At 40.4% G+C, this 18248-nt stretch overlaps 1 protein-coding gene across 1 annotated transcript in view; it reads right to left on the bottom strand.

The window, feature by feature from the left end:
* The window catches only part of LOC140235643 (serine/threonine-protein kinase tricornered-like), a 34103-nt gene extending 17258 nt beyond the window's left edge, over positions 1–16845 (bottom strand). The window contains exons 1-4 of the mRNA XM_072315652.1: positions 16680–16845; positions 6515–6560; positions 4454–4660; positions 2143–2266 (exon numbers count right to left, since the gene is read on the bottom strand). Of these exons, the coding sequence (XP_072171753.1) occupies positions 2143–2266; positions 4454–4660; positions 6515–6560; positions 16680–16816 (514 nt within the window). The 5' untranslated portion in view covers positions 16817–16845. The remainder of the gene's footprint in view (positions 1–2142; positions 2267–4453; positions 4661–6514; positions 6561–16679) is intronic.
* Between the last annotated feature and the right edge of the window lie 1403 nt (positions 16846–18248).

Here is an 18248-nt window from a genome sequence, read left to right as displayed (position 1 = left end):
TTCTCTAAGTCATCTGAATCCCTTAAGTAACTATCAGGTAAATATGACACTGGCATCATGCACAGAATAATGATCTGAATGAACAAAGACCTCGGGGAATCTGATGTTTATGCCCCAGTCACATATGAACATGGATCCTCAAGGATCTACATGATGATCCGGGGAGTCCCGGGATAGTTTCGACCTCGATGGAGAGTCGATGAGCGTTGATGTGACTGTACACACGGCATCAACACGGCAGCTACACGGATAAGGCCAGAAGAGCGCGGCATCTACACGGACCAACACGGCATCTACGTGGATCAACAAGGCAGCTACACGGCAGTCACACGGACCATCCCGGATTGCTCTGCCAACACGGCAGTCCCTGGATGACATCGGATGTTTTTGACCTCCAGAAGTTGCCGTGTTTGCCGTGTTGGCATCCTGGCATCAACACGGATCTCCCCCCCCGGATCTCCCCGGATCAGATTTGGGGTGGTTCGGGGTGGTCCGGGATGTCTATGTGACTGGGGCATTACCTACAAAGCTTGAACATAAATCATTATATAGATGATGACTGGCGGGGGAGGGAACATACGGAATGTTCCACCCGAAGGGTTTGAAATGCTATTGAGGGAGGTTATAAGTCCCGAGACGAAGTCGAGGGACTTGTAGCCTCCCGAAAAAGCATTTCAAACCCTGAAGGTGGAACGTTTGGTACATGTTCCTGACAACAAAAGTCATCATCTGTTATATTATATGGGTTAGTCAAATCACCAGCACAACGCACTCGATCACTTGCATAGAGCCAAATTCACTGTGCGCGGGTCCTTCAAATCACACTTTCATGCACACTACAATAATCGGTCATCTGCTTTTTCACGTTGTATGGAATAGGCAAATTTATCCTGTTGATTGCGTGAAAAATATTATCGTTCAATCGTTTGGTGTCGTTTGTCATTTGTTACGTGAAAATGTTTTCCCATGGGAGAACTTTACAAAAATGTTCTGCCCATGGGCGAACATAACCAATGTGCCTTCATCACGTGACTGTGTTTAGCCAATCACTAACCGGCATTTGACTAACCCATTTAATATAACCCGACATAATATCCCTATGGTTCCTCTAGAGAGTTTGTTATTTACAAAACAATGTGATCATCTCTTCAGGGGGAATACAAATAATTAAAATGTATTTTTCTTTATCTGTCCAGGTATTTCATACACAATACAATTTGCCTTTACACCACATGACGACATGAAGATTGAAAGTTAAACATGACTTGGCCCTCAGTAGCCCTGATCTATGGTACACGCGGGGATACAATATTTTAAATGACTGTGCAGTCCCTAGCCCTCAGAATGAATCATTCTCTGAATCAGAATACTGTAAAAAAAACAACAACAAACAAACAATGGAAGATACCATATAGACACTGATGAACATTATCATAATCAGGCACTTCTCTTTTGCATGGTTTATTAGGGCATTGCTTTGGTGCCTTACTTCTGGGCCCAAAAGATGATGATGATGATGATGATCACGAGGATGATGAACAGCATTTACATAGCATCATTTATTTGCAGAATATTCAAAGGTACCTCTGGCTGCCACAATGTGTCACACATCATTCACAGAGTTGCTGGAAAAAATAGGTCTTCAGTTCAGATTTGAAGGTATCAAGGTTACAATTCAGAAGTGGGATTGGTAGCGAATTCCACAGACCAAAGAGAAGGCTCTATCTCCATACATTTTTTTTCAGATGGGTATTAATTGGGCACATGAAGAGTCTTTCTTGGCTGCTGCCGATGTACACTGATTAGTGTGTGTGATTTTCATAGATCTATAAACCCTAAACATGACTGATTCCTCCTGAGCACTTCTGCTTGAATAGGCATTCAGTCAAGAGCCTAGTATTTCATGTGATGGTGAATTTTAGTTAATATTATTTTAGGAAAAATACATATTTTTTGCTTCACCTACATAGATGTCATTCAAAACAACCTTCTCTTTGTGAAATATTTGCCTTCAAACATCTGCTTCCTGTTGGGCTGGAAATCTTCAAATAATTCTCTCAACCAAACTGACTGTCTCTTAGGCTCAAACTGTATCATTCACAACAATACTGGCTTTAAAGGTTCACAGACATGATGACATACCTCCTGGAAGGAATTCCATGATGAGGTAGAGATTGTATGGGTCTTGGAATGAATAATACATTTTCACCACCCATGGGTTGTCTGCCTCTACCAGGATGTCACGTTCAGCTCTCACATGTGCCACCTGATGGAACATTCAGTGCAATAACCAATAGAACAATGATATAAGAAGTTGTTTTTACATGTATACAGTGCCTTTTTATCACATCAGGGTGCACTAAGTACTTAACAAAAAATTGCAACATATTACAAGAAGGTGAGAAGTGTACATATTTAACAGAGCAATGTTGTACATGGTGCAAAGATATTACAATGGAATCTGGTCCTCCTACCCTCTCACTCACTCCACCTATCATCATTTTGTTCCTTGTCACTTTTCCTCTTTCTTCTTTTCCATTTATCGGTACTCTTTCATTTGTCTGCAGATTTGCTTTCCTGCATCTTTTGGTCTCTTGTTATTTCATGGAATCAACATAGGTATAACTTTTCAAGGTAATCTGTTTTCAAATATCAGAGATAGATTCCATGATATGTAAACTTTCCTTGAGAAGATATATGAAAATTGGTCAAGTTAAATTGTTTTGCATATTCAAATGCAGTACTTTACTTTCCTTGAATGTACGAGTCAGTTTTCAAGAAATTTGGCAAACATCACTATCTCTCTCTTTATCTTCCTTTCTTATGTTCTATTTTCATTACATATATGTAGTTCTTTCACATCTTAAATTCCTTCCCATACCCCAAAATCTACTCTCAAAACAATGTGCACTACTTTACCTTAAATGAATGAGAAACTCCCCCAGGCATGTGAAAAAAAAATTGAGGGTGGAAACTATGAAACTATGGTCACAGACACAAATGTCAGGAACTCCCTGATGTTTATATGATATTGTAAGGTTCAATACAACATGATACTGTAGAGTTCCATGTATACAGTGCACTTATTTTTGTGTCAGGAAATACGAAAAGTTGAGTGCACCTTTATATACAGAACAACAGAATCGCAGCAAAATTTCTGACATACATGCATACATACACCCAATTTTAAAGGTCAAACTGGGGCTTGCACAGCTTTATAAATGGAAATTTACTTGTCTAAAACTACGCAACTCAAGCTTACTGAGTGTCCTAGTGTAGATTGATAAATCTGTCTCTTGTTCTTTGGCCTTTTGTAAACTGTATGGTCAGAAATATAGTCAGTCCCTCCCAGCAGCCGACCATATTACCATGTAACTCTGAAGGCTTGTCAATCCCAAAATGATGATATTACAATAATCAAGGGGGAAAAATAGATTTGTCATTCTGAAAGTTCTTTTATCTGAAAATGAAAAAAAAAAAAAGGTCTGTCGATCCAAGAACAAAAATAAGTTTTGTAATTCTGAATGTTTTTACATAGCACAGACCTTTCTCATTTTTGGATTAACAGACTTTATTTCATTTTCGGATTAATGGACCTTTGGAAGAACAAACCTGTTTCATTTTCGGACTAAAGAACCTTCGAAATAATGAACCTTACTTACTTTTTTGGATGAACAAACTTTTAGAATAACAAACATCACCCATGTAATCAAGGAGGTATATTTCCTTGGTGAAACTACTGCTAAACAATGCCTAGAAAGGACAGTGACAACAATGCCCTGAAAGTTTTCACTCCACACTTGAGCAATGTGAACAAACACATGCAACATTTTACTTCTCGTGCCTCGAGAGGACATATGGTCGAGCAGACAGCGAAAGAGCAAAAACAGCTGAGACTTTCTTTGATTGCAACACATGCGACATAGTGGTCACTTATTGTCACACTGAAACAGTTTATCTATCAGTAACAATTTACAGATGACCATAGCTGTAATGAGACTATGCTTATCAACAGTACTTAAGACTAGTAACAGACCAGTCACTCAATCCAAGCTCATCTGGCTAGGAGTGGATTAATGAGGACATCAATTACTGTGAACAATTCACTGACAGGTGGGAGGGCAAGAAAGGAGCTAGGTTTCTGTATTTAATGTCCGGAAGAAAACAAGAGCCTTCACCAGCAACCTCTCTTTCATTTCTCCTCTACAAACTGCTGCCTATTAAGGTTTGGAGTTTTCGCATGGTATCTGAGAATATGCCTCTCACAAAGCTCATTACATCTTGGTGGAAAAAAATCTCATTTAGTGCCATTTCAACAGAGATGTACAGTATCTTTGTTGCATCAAGCATTACAAAGTCTACAAAGTAAATAATGTAAACACAGCTTTCCACAAACTTTAAAATCTTTGGTAGTCTTAGCCAGATATTTAAAGGGACAAAAATCATGACTTACTTGCTCTTTTTCATGCATGTCACACTTTCGTAGGATCTTCATGGCATAGATGTGACCTGTGTCTTTCTTCTGTACAAGCCGTACCTCTCCAAAGGCTCCACGACCTATGACTTTGAGTGATTCAAAGTCCTCACATCCAAGGCGGGATCGTTTTAACCTCAAAAACTCTGTTTCCTTTTGGGCATGCTGTGTTCTCTTCTCTCGTTTCTGATGTAACACCAACAGGAAGAAAAATTCAACAGGAAGAAAAAAAAATCTAGTCACAAACAAAAACAGGTGTATTCTGACAGCACTTCTGCTTTGACTTTTCGCAGAAAGGTGTTTTTGAAAACTGTTTGTGATTGTTCTTTCAACAATCAACACTGAGTGAAGTATCAGTTTGCATACTTCTGAATCAGAGCAGTCTCAATCAAATTCATTCATTAAAATTTGATCACAATGCAGTAAGGAAGTAGAAATGGTTCAAATTTGAAGGGTAACAAATGATTACAACCTTTTAACAGGACTTCCTATACCAACATACTACAGTTTAGATACAAAATTATACACATGTGTGTCACATTTTCTTTCTTTTTTTTTAATCATTGGAGAATATGCCCCAGGCATAAAGTTACTGAAAATAAAAGCTACCAAGCTTCCAACAGTAGTCAGTGAAATTCGAGTCATAATTGGACATGAAACAAAGGTGCGTTTGAGAGCTCTCCCAAAGCGTACCATACCATACCCTTACCAGAGCACTCAAATGCTCTCAAAGGGCACCAAACCATACCATACTATGCCAAAAGTGAACCACTCCCTGATGAGCTCCAAAAATGAACCCTACAATACCATAGCATGCCAGAAAGCACTTGAACACAAAGCAAGCCAAAAGCGTACCATACCTGTTGCTGACATGAGAAGAATGTGTGTAAAATGCACTATGTTGTAAAAGAGTTGACAATCTTTGTAGGGGACACGTTTATGTAGCGTAAGCGTGTGAGGTGAATATATTGGTTGCTACAAAAAATGTGACCCTCTGACTCAAGTCCAAAAATACCTCATGAGGTACAGTACCGTACATGCTATCTCCACAACGCGCTCAAAACGCTACAAATGTGGTATACACGTAGTATGGTACAGGGTGGTCCACAAAGGGTTTGAGCATGTCCCTACAACATGCTCAAATTCTTGTGCAATATCTTCAAAAGCCAACAAAATGCTGTGCACACATCCTGGAGAATTGGCAACATGCAAATGCAAACATCCAAAATAAAATGTACTCAAACATGTGAAAGACAGGTGCAAAACCTGAGACAGAACATCAAAAGTAAACAGCACAACATGAAATAATCTGCAAAACACTGCGCTACGTGCTTGCGATGTGTGCTGTACAATTTCTGCAATATTCTCACTTTCAGAGCATGTTGTAACAACATGCTCAAATTTCAAGTTGGGGACCACCCTGTGGTATGGTATAATTCAAGTTCACTTGTGAGCACTCGAATGCAACCATCAGTAAATGATCTTTTAAAATGGGACACACTTGCAACAATGCAGCAAATTTAATCACGGTGTAATAATTTTTGCATCAGAAAGTATTCTAACTCCATGAATTATACCTACTTGTATAACATACAACCTTGTGTCATCCTCACAGTACAATGGGTGAAACACAAAGAAACAGACGTACACAACCAAAGCATTTCTATCCTATGATACAATCAATATATCCTTGCTTAAAGGCAGCCAGCCTGTGAGATGATCAAGAAGCTGAGTACATTATCCATGTTCTGCTGACTCATTTCTTATATGCTTGAGATTCAATAAGGTATGTCACAAATATAGAAGTATAATGTAGAATGATACACTTTAAAACGACTCTGAATAACTGTGCTAAACACAAAATTTGTTGAAGTGCAGAAACATTAAACTGTATCATGTATAATCATGTTTGCTCAGGGACAAATACAAGACAACACAGAGAAATAGCGTGCAACAAAGGTTACATGCACTCATTATTGCTATATGGCATATGGTACACTATTGATCCTTTGAATCTTCACTACTCAGGAGAGCACTTACATCTTCCTCTGATAGACCTGATATTGCTTCTTCCAGTTTCTTTTGCCTAAAGATAACAAACAGATAAGAAAAAAAAATCATCATAAACTTCCTCGCAATAGCCTTAGGAAGACCTCACATATAAAAACAACGTCACGAATCACAGAAATAAAGAGAAGGATTAATGATTAATGATCAGAGATTATACTGTACTTCAGGAAATCCAACAAACTAGAATAAAATGAACAATGTTACACAGATATCTTAACCCTATAAAGCCCAAGCTACATTTTGACCCTTCCCAGGCCCAAGGGGGGGGGGGGGGGGGGCACATTGTGCCCCCTATATATCTTTGTTATTGTTTTTGTTTTATTGTCACATTTGGCACATGGGTAGAGCAACTCATATTCTACATGACCGCACATTTGATTTTTCTCAAGGTCACCAATTTTTACCAAAATATAAAGAAATACATAGGAAGTATGCTAAAAACATGACTTTTTTGTCTAATTCCTTCATTCCAATATAGTACAGTATTTTAATCATACATGTAGCTCAATCATCTTCATATTTGCCACAAATGATGTGCAAGTCGAAGCTCATTTGTTATGGTTGAAATTTCTCAAGGTCACCACATGGGGGCACTATTCATAACATAAAGAAATACGTTATGAGACTTGTGATGTATTGTTTTGGATAGGTACATGCATAGTTATCACATTTCATATTTCCATAATATTAGAATTTGTAAGTTTGCAGATTGAGAATGTGATAAACAAATGATATTAGAGTTATAACTTGGGTGAAGGAATCAAAATGACACAAAATAGAATGGCAATCTTTGGAAATTACTGTTGTTTTCAATTATCTCTATTATATTGTTTTATGCCGTTGTCACATAAAAACAAAGGAAATAATAGGAAAAACATTTCAGGGCCACAATTACTTCACATTTTGCTTCTTCAGCAAATTTCAGCTAAGAAATGCCCATTTCATACACTATAATATTGTTAATTGGAATTGGAACAGAAAAATACGCAAAATCTGACTGACATGGTTGTCAGTTTATGGTTGTCATGGCAACCAGCAATATTAAATATAACTAAATCATATATCAAAATGTTCGGAATAAGATTTTAGGAAAAGTCACCAAATTTGGTTAAAATTGGACAAAGGGAAAAGGAGTGGCGAATGAAAATCTGGTAGGGGCGGGGCACAATGTGCCCCCCCCCCCCCCGGGCTTTATACATGTAGGGTTAACAGGTTTGGGTGACACAGCTTGGGATTGATGCAGCCAGACTGTCTCATATGATAACAGTCTCCAGCACTTATCAATGTTAACTTAGAAAGTACATTAATTGTATGACTGTAAGAACAACAACAACAAAACATTAATAGTCTCTCCACTTTAATAATCTGAATACCTTTTTTATACTGGGCATGACTTTTAGCTCGCTTCTGAAGCGAGCTAACTTCGTTTTATACTGCCATTCTCGACCACCCAAGGTTACGTGCGAGACCAGACCTATCGCCCCCCCCCATTAGCCTGCTGTCCTTCCAACGAGCACAAAAATTCAGTGACAGTTTTCATGCTTACTTACGAGTACGAATTCAGTTCCGTTGTTATACAGTACGTTACTCACGAAATTCAACCAGTCATAGGCATATCACACTGTGTATATACGTACTGAGCTGGTCTATTTTTTTTTTCTTACGATTTAATCATGTCGTTTACTAGTTCAAAGAGTTCATTGCATTGAGAGTTTTACCGAACAGCGAACACACCAATGCGCTGCGTAAACACAGCGCGCCGGTGGCAACAGTACAGCAGTAAACACACATATTGGCAACCCGGAAGCACTGTACACGCTTTCCGGTCACGGGTCAGGGGATTTAGCCGTGGCTAAACTCGCGAACCTTTTATACTGAAGTTAGCTCGCTTCTGAAGCTGACCTGATCCATCCCCCTAGAGGAGACTAACTTTAGCTTGGACTAACTATTTTTCGACCTTTTTAGTTTTATACTGAGAGTAAGCTCGCTTCAGGTCCGCACCTGAAGCGAGCTAACACCCAGTATAAAAGGTGTATTTTCTACAAAATGCAATTTAAAGAATAAATGACAAAGAACTTCACTTTTATAACATGAGCAAAGTAAGAAAAGTTGATAAAGACATTCTTGTTAAGAGGGGCATGTCATCTCTTCATTTAAAAGAAAAACAGAACAAAAATAGACCATATATTTCAAAGCCAACAAAAGTCTAAGTGGCTCAAAAGTACACAGGCTTTACCTGTTTAAATCTCAACAACATGAAGTTGGGGAGACATACATGTACGGAGAGACACAAATTTGAAACTCTTAAGAAAGCAAGCAAATCATAGTTTGTAGAGATGGGACTTCAAATAATATGATTTAGAACTAAGTGCTTCACTGTATGGTATTGTTGCCTTCAAAGATTTCTGTGTTTGTTTGGACTATTCATGTGTTAGTTTTTTCAGATACTGTAAACGTGGAAATTTTCGCGGTACATTAATTTTCGCGGATTTCGCGCTACGTTCAGCTAGCGCGAATTCAAAAACGCGCGAATATATCTTCACAATTTTCTATGCACATTTTGAACGGGATGAATTGTGTGCGCTTCATCGATGATACTGCTGCGTAGTACAATGTACAGGCATGTTTACGCTACTGTGCGAAGAGACGATAGATTGATGTGTACTGTAGCATGCATGTGTGTGTGTGTGGTGTGTGTCCTCGAACATGTTGTAAGTATTGTGCGTGTACGTGTGTGTAGCGTAGCGTAGAGAGCGACGCTCGGTAATGCTTGCTGAATATCCGGCCGCGATCCTCCGATCCCATTGGCGCAAAAAAAAAAAAAAATGTTGCTCCCATTGCATGCCCCCCCCCCCCCCAAGCTGTGGTATGTGGACGACGTCGTGCATTTCAAGACGTACTGTAGTGAGCGCGTACCTACATACCGTGCATTCCGATTGGATTGTATGCGTGTGTATGTGGTAAGTATATGTGATGAAATCGTTGTGTGTCATGCTAGGCGTACCGGTATGCGGTACGGTATGCGGTCTATGTATGCAACGCGCATGCACTAGATTCCTAAGAGTGTTTGAATTTTTCCCGGGATTTCCTTCCGTTGGCAATTCAATCTTAGCGAAAATGCTTCGTTATTTTAAGCCAGTATCGAAGACAGATAATCTTCAGCTTTTTCCAAAGCCTGCCAACAAGATCTTGCAAGAGGATGGACTTGATCCAGCATCCATCCGATCAGCAAATGAGGAGATTTTGAAGAAAGTGGAAGAAGACTCATCGGACCAAACGCTTGGGTCTACGTTGTCTGCCGCTAGTTCTACTAGTGGCGGCAAAGTGAAACCCAAGCGTGGTCCGTATGGAGTCTACTCCAGCCAGCTTCGTGCGAAGATTGGCAGATACGCAGCTGAAAATGGCGTTGTTGCGGCGGCAAGAAATTTCACCAAGGAACTCGGACGCCCTGTCAACGAGAGTACGGTGAGAGGGATGAAGAAGGCCTACCTCGGAAAGCTGGACGAAGCTATCCCTGGACCGATCGACGAACTTGCCCGTCAGCACCGCGGCAGACCTCTCATGCTTGGAAAGGAGATGGATTTGAAGGTCCAAAAATTCATCAGGGCTTTGCGCGAGAGTGGAGGACCTGTATCAACCCCTCTGGTGGTAGCGGCAACGAAGGGACTGTTGAAAAATGAGACCCCTCCAATTCTGTCAGAATTTGGGGGACACCTAGTCATCGAGAAGACTTGGGCACGCTCTTTGCTACAGCGCATGAACTTCACGAAGCGGAAAGGCACAAAAGCAGCTCGGAAACTCCCTGATGACCTTGAGGCTTTGCGGGGGAAGTTTCAGCGGCGGATTGGCAGGCGTGTCCGGAAGTACAACATCCCAGACGAACTGATCTTGAACTGGGATCAGACTGCCGTGGAAGTAATTCCATCTGGGAGCTGGACAATGAATCATCGTGGGGAAACGCAAGTGGAGATCAAGGGAGTGGATGACAAGAGGCAGTACACTGCCCTTCTTGCATGCACCATGAGTGGCGAGCTGTTGCCTCCTCAGATTATCTATCAGGGGACCACTGAGAGATGTCATCCAAACATCAACTTTCCTCGAGATTGGGACATCTGGCATAGCGTCAGTCACTGGAGTACAAGCGACACCATGGTGCGCTACATCGAGCGGATCATTGTTCCATATGTTCGGCGCACTCAGGAGAGGCTGAACACCATCGCTCCTCCACTTCTCATCTTCGATGTGTTTGCTGCCCATCGTACTGATGACGTCAGGAGAGCAATCACGGAAGCAGGTGGTCTGTGCGTGTTCGTTCCACCTACATGCACGGATGAAATGCAGCCTCTCGATGCTACTGTGAATGCCAAGTACAAACAGGTGATGCGCACGCAATTCCAGATGTGGTTTGCCGAAAAAGTGGCAGCAATGGTAGAGCAAGGGCTTGGAGCGGCTGACATCGCGTCTCGATTGGATTTACGCACGGCCACCATCAAGCCTGTACACGCCCAGTGGCTTATCCGCACCCAAGCGATCGTGTCAAGCGAGGCAGAGATCATCAAGGAGGGGTTCAGGAAAACTGGAATCGTGCAGGCGGTGTACGATGCTCGTGCAGGTCCCGTACCTCCATGTGCTGACAGTGACGCCGAAACAGGCGAATGGGATGACGAGTAGACATCTCCCCAACTTCTTCGTGACTTTCAGTTCTAATTTGCCTGTTGTTTTTGACTTCGGATGTAGGCCTACTTGTTTTCTTTTTTTCTGAGGACGCATCCCGTGATTGTTAAGAGTTGTCCATTGATATTGCCGTTGCAACATGTTCAGAATGGAAAGTTATGTTCCAACTACGAACCAGATCAGATGTTGAATAACGTTACTGCTGTTGTTAGTGTTCACTCAGCATGTTTGTACTGTAACCTGGAATCAACTTCAACTGCTTGATGAGCTTGGAATGCAGCAATTAATTTGGAATACAATGTATTTACCTAGCTTTGACTCTGAGCAGCTGCCGTAAAAATGTTCGGTGTGGATGTTTTTGGATAAACTTTGGAAATATTACATCTCCAATCTTTGGAAATGAGCTGGAGGCAGTGGAGCATCTACACTAGTATCGGTAAGTTACAAATCTGAAACGTGCCAAGATTCATTATTTTTGTAAACGTCTACGAGTACAGTACACATGTGCTCTCTAGCTCTGTGGCCATGCGTACCGGCCTAGCAATAAAGTAGCGTAGCAACATAGCACTAGCAGTATTGTCGCACGCACCGCACGCACCGATGCTACATTCCCCCGTAACTACGGTACTACAGTCACAGCTGTACTACGTATTTGAGTGCTTGTACTCGCAGTCGAGCCGCTCGCTACGTCGCTTGTCGTACGCTGGCATAGCAAGCTATGTAGCAGAGGCTTTGGATGAAAGCAGTGAATGTGTACTACAGTAAAAGTAACCTGCTGCGGAGCGCGAATTTAAGAACCCGCGAATACGTTTTCGAGCCGCTCAGCGCGAAAAATTAATCGCGCGAAAATATTGACGTTTACAGTATCACAACACTTTTTTCCCCTCAATAGTGTTCATTCATTTCCATTCAAATAGTATTTGGTAAGGACCTGTGGAAATGTCAAACTGGTACAATGCATTTCTGTACAACATAACAAAATATTCCAATCATTTGGACACAGTTTACAAAGAATACCGGTATTTCCTTTCTGGCACTTTTTTTTTTTTTTTTTTTTTAAACAGTGTAAACAAGAATTAAACATTATCAAACCAACACACACACTCACACATAGACAAATACATGATAAACAACCACATATTGCAGTGTGTCATTGTGCATGGTATCTGTGTACATTGCATGCATGTCAGGTGATAAGACTAATCAATGTTATGCTATGCATTTATTGATTCATTAATTATTTTTACACGCACACTCTGAAAGTGAAATACATATTGTATATTCAGTGCTAATCTGTGACATTCCAATTTATCCATTTGATCTGTAGCGTAAGTTGTGCAATGCCTGTGCTACATTTCGATATATTTTCTGTTATTCGGTTTAAAAAAGCAGGTGATTTGCAGGCTTGCAAAGACCATGACTTGGTTGTGGTGGTATACAATCTGCAACAAGAATTCACTACTTTATTTCTATAAAAAATAGTGCAGCCTTATCTCCAGCAAATTGGGTATATAGATTAAAATACAACCAATGTCAATACTGCCTGTCTACATTGTGATTGTTCTGGGTGGAGTAGGGTCTGTTCTGCTTAGACTACAAGTACTATTGACACAAAATTTTGTATGCACCGAACTGCCTGTATGATGGATGTGGCTGGCCATACACCTGTGCCAGATGCTGATTGATTGAACATGGAGGCCAAGATGAGCAAACCAATAAAACAACCCTTGATAATTTCTGCCTACTATTGCACCATAAAGTATTTTTGAGAAATTTCATAAACATTAATTTCATTGATCGAAGTATCATGTAGGATGCAGTTTGACTGAATATGTATGAGCAAGGTGGTGCACATACAAAGTTTGTGTCAATGCAAACTGCCAATAATTGCACTAAAAGCATCTAGAAGGGCATTATACAAAGATTCTGTCCTTATACCGTACTCCCAATCAGTTGAGATATCACATGTTGCACGCACATCATTATGGACTTCTAGTCATATCATTCTGGTGATCAATGTCTTATAACCCTTTCATACCAGACGGTGAACAGTGGATGACGTCCGGAGGTCATCCACTGTTCACCTTAGACCCCTATTGGTATGAAAGGTATACCGAAAAAGTATCCAGGTGAACAGTGGATGAACAGTGGACAAACAGTGGATGCGATGCATGCTATACCCCATTTAGAGTCCCATCAAACACGGCACTAGAGGTTGTGCCGTGTTCATGCCACACGATGGGGACTCTAAATGGTCTTGGCACAAAGCATCTAGCACGAGTCTGGAGTGAGCCTGGCATGAGTCTGGGGTGAATTTTACATAATCAATTCATTCGAAATTGAAATGTGCAGTAAAATGTACTTTTTAAAGCAGTTATTACTTTTGATGGCCAACACTTTATTTTTATTTTTTTAATTCTTTTTAGTTCATGAGTGGACAAACTTTCTAGGCGAATAAATGGTTTCTGCCCATGACAATGTCACATTGCAGAAGAGAATGTATTCTATGTTTTACACAAACAGATCATCACTTTGAATACATGTAAACCTTGCCTCATTCCTCCCCCCCCCCCCAACATCCAAGCAACAACTTTGAAGTACAGTCAAACCTGTCTATTGCTGCCACCCAAGGGAGATGAAAAAAAGTGGCTGCTATGGACAGGTGGCCTGCTATACTGTAAAACTAGGAATGTTCGCGTGCATTTTAATTTCATGAATTTTGTGAGAGCCAAGATTCGAAAAATTAAAATGTACACGAAAGTCGCTGTCTACACCATATGCTTTGAATGTTAGAAGCAACTTGCGAAAATTTCGCCACCGCGAAAAAGGCCGTCGGCTCCAATCTGCGAAAATTTCATGCCACGAAAATATTGTTTTTTCCAGTACAGAAAGGTACTTTTAAATATCATGCTTTATTCTTGGAGGGATTTGTTTTTAGTGGACATATGCGGTAAGTGGATGCTATAGACAGGTTTGACTGTAACAATAACGGCACTAGCAACTCACAATTTTTGTACTGTTGTCCCTAAAATGGTAGAGGAAAGAGCTGAGACAGGGTTCCTGTGGATCTGTAATGCAGGGCTGCACACTAACCCATTTTTTCTGCCAGTCCGACCTGTCTCTGTCGGACCAGTAAATACCCCATTTCACCAATTTTTTACTGGTCGGAGCAGAAAATTTACTGGTCAACAACAACCTAAAAAAGCATTAAATGACTTGCAAATTTATTTTCATGTCTTTTGTTGACACTAATATTGCCCACCCCCTACAAAAAAGTACATTTTACAGATTAATATTTTGTAAACTTGGATTGTTTATGGATCATTACATTGAGAAGGAACAAAAAGGAATCATTTGCAAATTGATTTGTTGATACGGAAAGGAAGAAAAAAAAGGGATTGAAATACCGTTTTTAACTTTCCTCCGAAAATTTCTTCGCGTATCTTAAATGTGTTCTTGAAAGTACACTGCAGGGTCGAATTTCTGATGCTTTGTACTCCTATCTCTTCTTCGTGCATACAACCCTTTTAAAAGAATTGAATGTTTGTTTGTGAATTAAAGTGTAAAATGATTATGAACAAAATCAGATTGTATTAAATGCGTTTGTGACTTATTGTAAACATCGGCACACGTAGAGTAACACACGTTACTTGCTGCACATTTCACACTCTTGGTGCTCAGCTGGATTGCGATGATTTCATGAATTATTTTAGCTGTAGTATTTTCTGATGCACGTGTAAGAAGGGGTTCTTCATTTTTCTCCCGATAATCTCTTCGCATTTGTGCATGCGCTCTTGAAAGGTATATACGGCAGGGTCCAATTCACAATCCTTTTTGCGCCTATTTCTACCTCAAATATCAACGGGATTGTGACGATTTCATGAACTACTTCGGATGTAATCTTTTGTGATGAACACACCAGAATGGTTGAAAATGCGCCCTTTATTTTTCTCCCGATAATCTCTTCACATTTCGTAAATGCGTCCTCTCGGATTAGAAGATATGACACGGCCGAATTCACGATTCTTTTTGCATCTCTTGTTTCCTCAAACTTCAATGGGATTGCGATGATTTCATGAATTATTTTGGCTGTAATCTTTTATAATGCACACACCAAAAGGGGTTGAAAATGTGTCTTATTTTTCTCCCGAATATCTCTTCGCATTTGTGCATGCGGCATGCATTTTTGAAAGATTATCAACAGCATGCAGGGTCAAATTCGAGATCCTTTTTGCACCTATTGTGTCCTCAAATTTCAACGGGATTGCGACAATTTCATGGATTATTATTCGGCTTTAATCTTTATGATGCACACACCAAGAGGGGTTGAAAATGTGTCCTTTATTTTTTTCCAATAAAATCTTCGAATTTCGTAAATGCGTTCTAAAAGATATACAACACAGCCGAATTCACGATCCTTTTTGCGCCTATTTTTACCTCAAATATCAGCGGGACTGTGACAATTTCATGAATTACTACGGCTGTAATCTTTTACGATGCACGTGTCAAAAGGGGTTGAAAATGTGTCCTTTACTTTTTCCCGATAATCTCTCCACATTTCGTAAATGCGTCTTCTCGGATTAGAAGAGGACGCATTTTGGGTGGGTATGAAGACCATACACTATTTGTTTTATACAACACCTCGAACGTCAACAAATTTGTTTGGTACTCACAGATTCTTGAATTTAGCACAGAAATGGCAACCATATTCCGTGAAAGACGAATGAGTAGCCTCACAGTCGCAGTCACCGTGTATGTACATGTTAACGTGTACGTACGTATATATGCGAAACGAAGTTGTTCACAAAAAATAGTGACAAAAGACAAAAAGACAAAAGACAAAAGACAATAGACAAAAGACGTAAGGCCACTTTAATCAGTGTCCTGAAGAAGGACGCAGGCCTTGATAGCATTAATGACCTACGGACAGTCATGTTAGATAGAGAGGTTTGGAGGCCAACTTTGTTTATGGAACCCGAGTTGGCATCGGCTGAAGCAAATACATGCCCTTGAAATAGTAGTAGTAGTAGTAGTAGTAGTGACAAAAGTACGCGCTTGTAAGCGCGCTTGTAGTTGTTGAGTGCGCGCGGCACGTTTGTTTGTGACATAAGAGCGCGTGCAATAGAACATTTTGATCGAACCAAAATTGCACGCTGAGACAGCCAGAGCGTGTAATAGAACCTTTCACTAAATGTCACGTGATGGGCAATCGACCAATCGGATAGCTACATTCTAAATAGGTGTTGTATAAAATTGTTTATTTGCCAGAACACCGCGGAATGAGGCATGAGAACTTTAATTCCTTTCAATGCAATCAGAGCAACAAACTCATGGAAACAGAGAGTATCGATGCATTTGCCAGTTTAGGAAAGGTAGTGGTCAACAGATTTCCTTTCTCTAATGCCTCAGTAGGAGGTTTGTGGTTTGTTTGTTTTTTCAAGCAGTATCCCCAAAATCTTACCTGGTTTGTCTTTCCTCTTTTTGTAGCCATAAGTTTGAATAGAAGTTTTCCAGTGTTACTTTTGCTTTGGTGACTTTGTCTTGCGTGTGTGAAGTTCCATATGCTTGCAGGCTAGTGCTTGTCTGTGCCATCTTCATTGGCTTATCTAGAGTCCTGGCAGCTCTCTTCCAAGTATCGTCTAATTATCTGCAAGAAATAAAAACGAAATACACACTGATGTACAGATGATTCTTTCCAATAGACCAGTGTAAGATAAATCATGCTACATTAAAAATAGGAAATTGTACTTATGTGGAGATTTTTGTGAGGAATACTTGTATGTTGCACAGGTGAGCTAAAAGGTCGATACACTTGGCACAACACATGACTTATGCTGGACGTCGGATGATAAGTGATCATAATAGCTAGCTGCTTGGTAGCCCGACCAGACGCTGTTAGTACGCTGTGCGAATACAGCATCTGACCAACGAGGCATGCACCTTCAAGGTGGGGAACCACAACATGACTACAAAACTTATTAACATTCATACGTTACTCACGTTAAGTGCATGCTTGCATTACAGAAGGTTCTATAAGTCCATAGAGAGCCCTCACGATAAGTCCATTGAACAAAAAAAAAGCACTTTCTAGCACAGCAGAACAGCGAAGGAGTCCCCGACCATCAGGGTTCATCATTGCAGAATTCAAAAATGGCGAGAGACCACTCAGCAAATTATGCGTGCGCGTGCGTGGCTGGAAGTGCAGCGATCTATTGCGTGCGTGCGCTCTATGGTAGCAGCACGCACGGTCGACAGATCGAGCGAACTGCCGATTATCAGATGTACCGTTTGCACATGCTGCATATTAAATCATCATTTTCGGTAAGTTGTAAAATGTGAATTTCAATTTTGATAGCATAGATATGAAGTCTCATTATTATTTTGTTCGTTCGATGAGTTTGTGGTGACAAAAGATGAACTAAAGTATCAAAATTCAAGCCGATCGCCATGCGATCGTTAGAACTCTCTTCGTGTTTGTCGGTCCGTTGGTACAGCCCTGTGGCGCTACTTACAGCGACTGGGCTGTGTATAATTAGCTGCTTGGTACCTTTGGCTATCATTTCTATTCAAGCATGCACCTGCACAAAGCGGGAGATCAGCCAATGTGATATCTGTAATAGCCAGGAGAAGGCTGGATGGTCACATTGCCCTCAATAAAACATTTCAGTTTGTCACTTGGAATCATTAAATTCATAGGCCGTTTATGAAAATCCTAAGATGCTTGACCTTTTTCAAACTCTTCTCGGCTGATTGGTTGATATTTCACTACCAGACACTGGCAGCAAAAATTCAATAATTGCAGAGTTGAAGTTAAACTAGAAATGTCACCATGGCAACCGGTATGCCTCCACCATATCACATGGTTCTCCCAGTTGGTCTAGTATGTCTTGACAATGTGAGACCAGTTTCACATAATTGGCAAAAAAATGAAAAGGACATGTTTGTCACTTTGTGAGTATTTACTTTCCTTGAATAAGGGTTTATTTGGCTGGATGGCAAAATTTTGTGGGAGCATGTATTTGGGATTTGA

This window comes from Diadema setosum, chromosome 12, assembly GCF_964275005.1.
Source record: "Diadema setosum chromosome 12, eeDiaSeto1, whole genome shotgun sequence".
NCBI lineage: Eukaryota > Metazoa > Echinodermata > Echinoidea > Diadematoida > Diadematidae > Diadema > Diadema setosum.
The sequence above is the reverse complement of the archived record's forward strand: the minus strand, read 5'-3'. Positions and strand labels throughout refer to the sequence as shown.